The 6,340-nt window shown below is 33.5% G+C and overlaps 1 protein-coding gene across 3 annotated transcripts; it reads right to left on the reverse strand.

Annotated features, from left to right (window-relative positions):
* Nucleotides 1–2,094: 2,094 nt before the first annotated feature.
* Nucleotides 2,095–4,070, reverse strand: LOC114332548 (polyubiquitin-C). Of its 3 annotated transcripts, none has more exons than XM_050643486.1 (3): nt 3,821–4,070; nt 3,196–3,527; nt 2,095–2,967 (listed from the first exon to the last, which is right to left on the reverse strand). In XM_050643486.1, the coding sequence occupies exons 2-3, from the start codon at nt 3,524–3,526 to the stop codon at nt 2,153–2,155; spliced, it is 1,146 nt and encodes a 381-aa protein (XP_050499443.1). In that variant the 5' UTR covers nt 3,527; nt 3,821–4,070; the 3' UTR covers nt 2,095–2,152. The 3 variants fall into 3 exon arrangements, with proteins under 3 accessions (XP_050499443.1, XP_050499444.1, XP_028138175.2); XM_050643487.1 differs by having other exon boundaries at nt 2,095–2,844; nt 3,073–3,527; XM_028282374.2 differs by having other exon boundaries at nt 2,095–3,527.
* Nucleotides 4,071–6,340: the final 2,270 nt, after the last annotated feature.

Genomic DNA, 6,340 nt, shown 5'->3' on the forward strand with positions numbered 1-6,340 from the left:
TAGTACCAGTACATGCAGCCGTGATGGTATTAAAGAGCAAACATACAAAAGGATTGAAGAGGGAATGCTGCACCGAAGATCATAAACATACTGTAGCAAAACATTTAAATTTTAATACCAAGGCACTTATAAGGCATAAAAGAAGTGTTGTATTCAGTTTTTCAGACAAAGCCATTAAGCTGCCTACCCCTTTACTTATATACTGTATCATTTATTTGTAGTGAACTGATGATGCTTTTGAAATTTTAAAGCGAAACATATTTAAAGCCCTGAGTTCACTTGCTAATAATAGTAATTAGTTTGTAAATAATAATAAATATTTTCTAGACAATACTATTTACTTCCTTCGTTATGTATTAGTGTGGTAGTCTCCATTGAAATATATAATGCCTGACTTCATATCAATACCTCGGGACCTGTGATTGTAATAAAGATAAATAGGAAATAAGGTATAACCAATAAACAGCTGTGGATTGACTAAGAGGCATGGGGGATGCATTTATGCCATTACTCATAGATTAATAATATAATTACTGTGGATTTGTCAATTGAACATGGCACACAAATACTGACTCAACATAGACAATTGCATTGCAGAACTGACTGGAATTGAAATTTCAGTCAAAATTCATATAAAACAATGAAAGAAATGCACAAAAATAGTAAACATGTTTATTTTATTGGGAAACAAAGAACTACCTTACAATAAAAATATGAAAGTCTAATAAGTGAAAAAATAAATATTACAAATAAAAAAAAAGTCCCTGGAATACAACAAACCAACATATAAGTGCCTGATAGATTTGAAGAAAGTGTTTGATAGTGAGAATTCAGGATGCGATACATTTATTATATGAAAAGGGAATATTACTGGATTTAATAAAAACCATTGAGAATATATATAAAGATAACAGCTATGGTAAGATGTAAGGGAAAACTATCGCAACCTATCAAGTATGAAACTGGCATTAGACAAATCGATTCACTGAGCCCATTAATATTTAATCTGATAATGGATGAAATCATGAAGAAAGTTAAAAAAAGGAGAGGATATAGAATGGGGGAAAAGATAATCTGCTACGCTGACGATACCATAATAACAGCCAAAAATGAAAATGACCTACAAAGATTAATTAAAGAATTCGAAGACATGGCTCTCATTTACAACATGGTGATCTCAACAGAGAAAACTAAATCGATAGTAATATCAGTGGAACCGAGACGATGTAAATTGGTCGTAAATAACAAAATAATACAACAAGTGATGGAAACGGAATACTTATGAATAAAACTGTCAAGGTACAGAAAAGTGGAAGAAGTACAAAAACAACTCAACATGGCGAACAGAGCAGCAGGATGTCTCAACAACACAATCTGGAGAAACAAATAGGTACCTCACAATGGGAACGAAAACCAGGATATACAAATCAACAATAAGACTGACAATGAGGTACACAGTAGAAACAAGAGCAGATACAGCGAAAACACAGACTGCTGGAAACATCATAAATGAAAGTGTTACAAAAAATAACAAACCAAACTCTACAGAGTAATAAGTGAGGAAATACAAGTGAGATGTGGTATAGAAGATATAAACATGTGGACCAAAAGAAAAATAGGAATAAAAATTTAAGGAAAACACAAAAATTTACAACTAAAGAATGCAATACAGTACATATTGTAAAAGAAGTAGAAGGAAGAATAAAAAAGAATACACTTCAGATATAACGAGTATAAAGACATAATCACAGAAAACAAAAATCTCAAAATTATAGACACAAGATTGTCGAAAATAGATTGATTTTATCAATTTAACCTGATTTTAAATTTGGAATAGGTATTTAAATATTTTCTAATAAACAATAAGGCATAATAATATACAGTAGGAAAAATGAAAGAATACCCATGAACGAACATATAAAACACGCTGTATTTTCCTGTCAATTATTATTACATGTACTTGCACTGGACAATTTTCTTTGTGACACAGTGACAGGAAAATACAGCGTGTTTTATATGTTCGTTCATGGGTATTCTTTCATTTTTCTGACTATATAGTAAGTATAATTCATATGGTATTTGAAATAAAAATACTTTAATAATTTATAATTTATTTATTGAAAATATAAAAATGTGCTTAATTTCAACCATATTAATTTCCTCCTCTTAAACGAAGTACCAAGTGAAGGGTAGACTCTTTTTGAATGTTGTAGTCTGAGAGAGTACGGCCATCTTCCAACTGCTTTCCGGCAAAAATTAATCTTTGTTGATCTGGTGGAATACCTTCTTTGTCTTGAATTTTAGCTTTGACATTCTCAATGGTATCTGATGGTTCAACCTCGAGGGTGATGGTCTTACCAGTGAGTGTTTTAACAAAAATCTGCATACCTCCTCTAAGACGAAGTACCAAATGGAGGGTAGATTCCTTTTGAATGTTGTAGTCTGAGAGTGTACGACCATCTTCCAATTGCTTTCCGGCAAAGATTAATCTTTGTTGATCTGGTGGAATACCTTCTTTGTCTTGAATTTTGGCTTTGACATTTTCGATGGTATCAGAAGGTTCTACTTCAAGGGTGATGGTCTTTCCAGTTAAAGTTTTAACAAAAATCTGCATACCTCCTCTAAGACGAAGTACCAAATGGAGGGTAGACTCTTTTTGAATGTTGTAGTCTGAGAGAGTACGGCCATCTTCCAACTGCTTTCCAGCAAAGATTAATCTCTGTTGATCTGGTGGAATACCTTCTTTGTCTTGAATTTTAGCTTTGACATTCTCGATGGTATCTGATGGTTCAACCTCGAGGGTGATGGTCTTACCAGTGAGAGTTTTTACAAAGATTTGCATACCTCCTCTAAGACGAAGCACCAAGTGGAGTGTAGATTCTTTCTGAATGTTGTAGTCTGAGAGAGTACGGCCATCTTCTAACTGCTTTCCAGCAAAGATTAATCTCTGTTGATCTGGTGGAATACCTTCTTTGTCTTGAATTTTAGCTTTGACATTCTCGATGGTATCTGATGGTTCAACCTCGAGGGTGATAGTCTTACCAGTGAGTGTTTTTACAAAAATCTGCATACCTCCTCTAAGACGAAGTACCAGATGGAGGGTAGACTCTTTTTGAATATTGTAGTCCGAGAGAGTACGGCCATCTTCCAACTGCTTTCCAGCAAAGATTAATCTCTGCTGATCTGGTGGAATACCTTCTTTGTCTTGAATTTTAGCTTTGACATTCTCGATGGTATCTGATGGTTCAACCTCGAGGGTGATGGTCTTACCAGTGAGAGTTTTTACAAAGATTTGCATACCTCCTCTAAGACGAAGCACCAAATGGAGGGTAGATTCTTTCTGAATGTTGTAGTCTGAGAGGGTGCGGCCATCTTCCAATTGCTTTCCAGCGAAGATTAATCTCTGTTGATCTGGTGGAATACCTTCTTTGTCTTGAATTTTAGCTTTGACATTCTCGATGGTATCTGATGGTTCAACCTCGAGGGTGATGGTTTTACCAGTGAGTGTTTTTACAAAGATCTGCATTCTGAAACAAAGAAAATTTGAGTTAGATAACGGTAATTCAATAGTGACCTAGATTTTAATAATTGAAAGTTTTGAAAAAGCTTTTTTTTTAAACCTCATCCAATATTAATAAATCTATTTTGTATACACATATAATAATTTTGGAAATAAATTTCTGACGTACATGTAGATGATTCAGCAAAATGGCGTTTAAATATTACAGGAAAATTTTGTTATTAAAAAACAAAAGATTATTACTTTGGATACAAAAAAAATTACTCATGATGTTAAACTATAATACATGTATGTACTTACATTTGATTTTTGCCTTTCAATAACTCAAAGGAAACAATTTAATCTGTATTTCTAGAACACTTTACTTCTTGACCTGCTTGCTTATCGAACTCGAACGCTTTCTAAATAATCAAAATGGCGAAAAGAATTTCAGCTTTTATACTTCAAACTTCAAATGACGTCACAAAATTCTCCGCTAATCAGGATTCTAGAATTTTATAGATGTTTACGTGGTTTTTCTGTTGAATGTTGAATGATTCATGGTGTTTTTTTTTAAGTGAAAACCTAATGAAACCTTTGTTATCTTGTAAAATAAATTGATAATTTATAAAATTGATTGCAATTTGTATTACTTGTTATTATGCAACACTCATTTCTTTGTATGTTTTATTTTTAGAGATGTCTGATGCATTTTGCATTTTATTGTTTATTTGGAAAAACTGCTTAATCATTACCAATGGTTCATCATTACCAATTACCACTGCCAAGTGGAGTATGCTGTGTTATTTATAATGTTTTTGATCTATTATTAGATACATAATATAAACATTTCGTAAAAATATAAATATATAAATTTCCAAAATATACATAGTTTTCTAGGATTTTGTGCATTATGTTTCTAAATAGGTATACATAAAAGACGTAGTTTTTAATATCTACAATCCAAATAAATGTTACTACCTATGGGTTATTATTAGATATAAAAAGAGCTAATCTAAGGAATTTGTCCCTTTTTTATTTGCCCCTAAAGAACTTAGCATTATAATCTTCTTCTTCTCAGTCCACTCCTGCCCTCTCCTCAATGGAGGCTGGCTACTATAATTGCAAAGTCTTGTCTGTCTTCAGTCTTCAGCTGTTCTTGTTAGGTATTCAAAATTTAGCCCTATCCCAAAATTTCTTTTCCCCCACACGATAGTATTTTCCTTCATAGTCCTCTCTTTCTTTAGATCTTTCCTTTCACAATTAGTTGAGCATATTGGTACTGGTACTTATTTCTATGTGGCCTAGCTATGATTCTAACTTTCACCGTGTTGAAAAGTTCCGCTTTTCATATTCTATGCAGCACTTCTTCGTTTGAGGTATGCAATATCCATGAAATTTTGAGAATTTTCCGGTAGATCCACATTTAAAAAACCTCCAATTTATTTACGGTTGATATTTTAAGGGTCCACGTTTCAACTCCATAGAGAAGAGTCTACCAGACGTAGCATTTTGATAAACGTAGTCGAATTTCGAGTTTTATTCGAGAATCACATAGCAGTCTTTTGATTTTTCTCGAACGATTTTCTGGCCTGTTCTACTCTCGATCTTACTTCTAGATCAGGATTTAGGCTGCCGTCGATCCAACATCCAACACCCAAGGTACCAGGTACCTACTTAAATTTATTTACTCTATTCTAAAATGTACCCGTTTTGTGCAAGGTTGAGGTACATTGGTTTTTTTGAACTGAAATCGAAATCACTTTGGTTCACCAAAGTTCATCACTAGCATTAATAATAGGATTGCTGAATATGTTAAAGAAGGTATTAAAATTCAACGAAATATTATTTGATTCGAATATGTTTCAGGGCCGTAAGTACAATGTTAGGGGCCCCGTGGCAAACGTAATCTGGGGGCCCCTATCGGGGTCCGGTGGTTTATCCCCAGCGGAAGGGGGGAGGTCCGGAAAAGTGTTTGATATTTAACCCCTTGAAAAGGCATTTTAACCCTTAAACGCGCAACCTTTTTTAGGTTTCATGTACGCCCAAGGGTGGGTAAAAAATGTCCACCTCGAAAATAGCTAATACCTATATTTATTGAGAGTTGTTGGAAATGGATTAAACTTAAGAATCTTATGCTTAATAAACACAGCATCTTCTAAAATATTAATATAAACAATTTACAAACCTTACAACAAAATTACAATGTACATCAAAATTAACATACCAGTAATTCAGATTTGTCGATTTTCTCCACATTCTTTCTTTCAGCCTCCTCATTGGCGGATATTTATGTAGATTATGTAATTATACGTCGATAATTATATGGATTATCTTCCTACCAACGAGACATTATATAGAAACCTTTAGGAACAAGTTTTACCAAGGGTGTACTTTTTATGCCCACCCATATTTAACTCAATATGCTACTTTTATTTTCAAAAATATCGGTAAAACCAATTAACATTCGATAAAGGGCTGTCTTTTTAACAATAAATAATTTTTAAAAAAATTTTAAACACGTAATAAATATGTTACAAGGGAATACGCATTAGGTGGACATTTTTTACCCACCCTTGGGCGTTTAAGGGTTAATGCCTTCCATGACAGGAGTTTCTTTATGGTCAGAAAATAACCAGCAAGGAAGACAATAAACACTGTCATTTATTTTAGAGTAACACAACCAATTTCTTCTTAGCTTCATTCCACCCTATAGTGTTGAAGGTGTAAAAGTGGTTTGAGGAACATCTATACCCTGTTGATCTTTATCTCTTGGAAGGAAAAGGCTCATCATGCTGAAAAGGTCCTACCTGGATAAGTTTCTGCTTCAGGTCTCAGGTT

Source organism: Diabrotica virgifera, chromosome 2 (assembly GCF_917563875.1).
Source record: "Diabrotica virgifera virgifera chromosome 2, PGI_DIABVI_V3a".
Lineage (NCBI taxonomy): Eukaryota > Metazoa > Arthropoda > Insecta > Coleoptera > Chrysomelidae > Diabrotica > Diabrotica virgifera.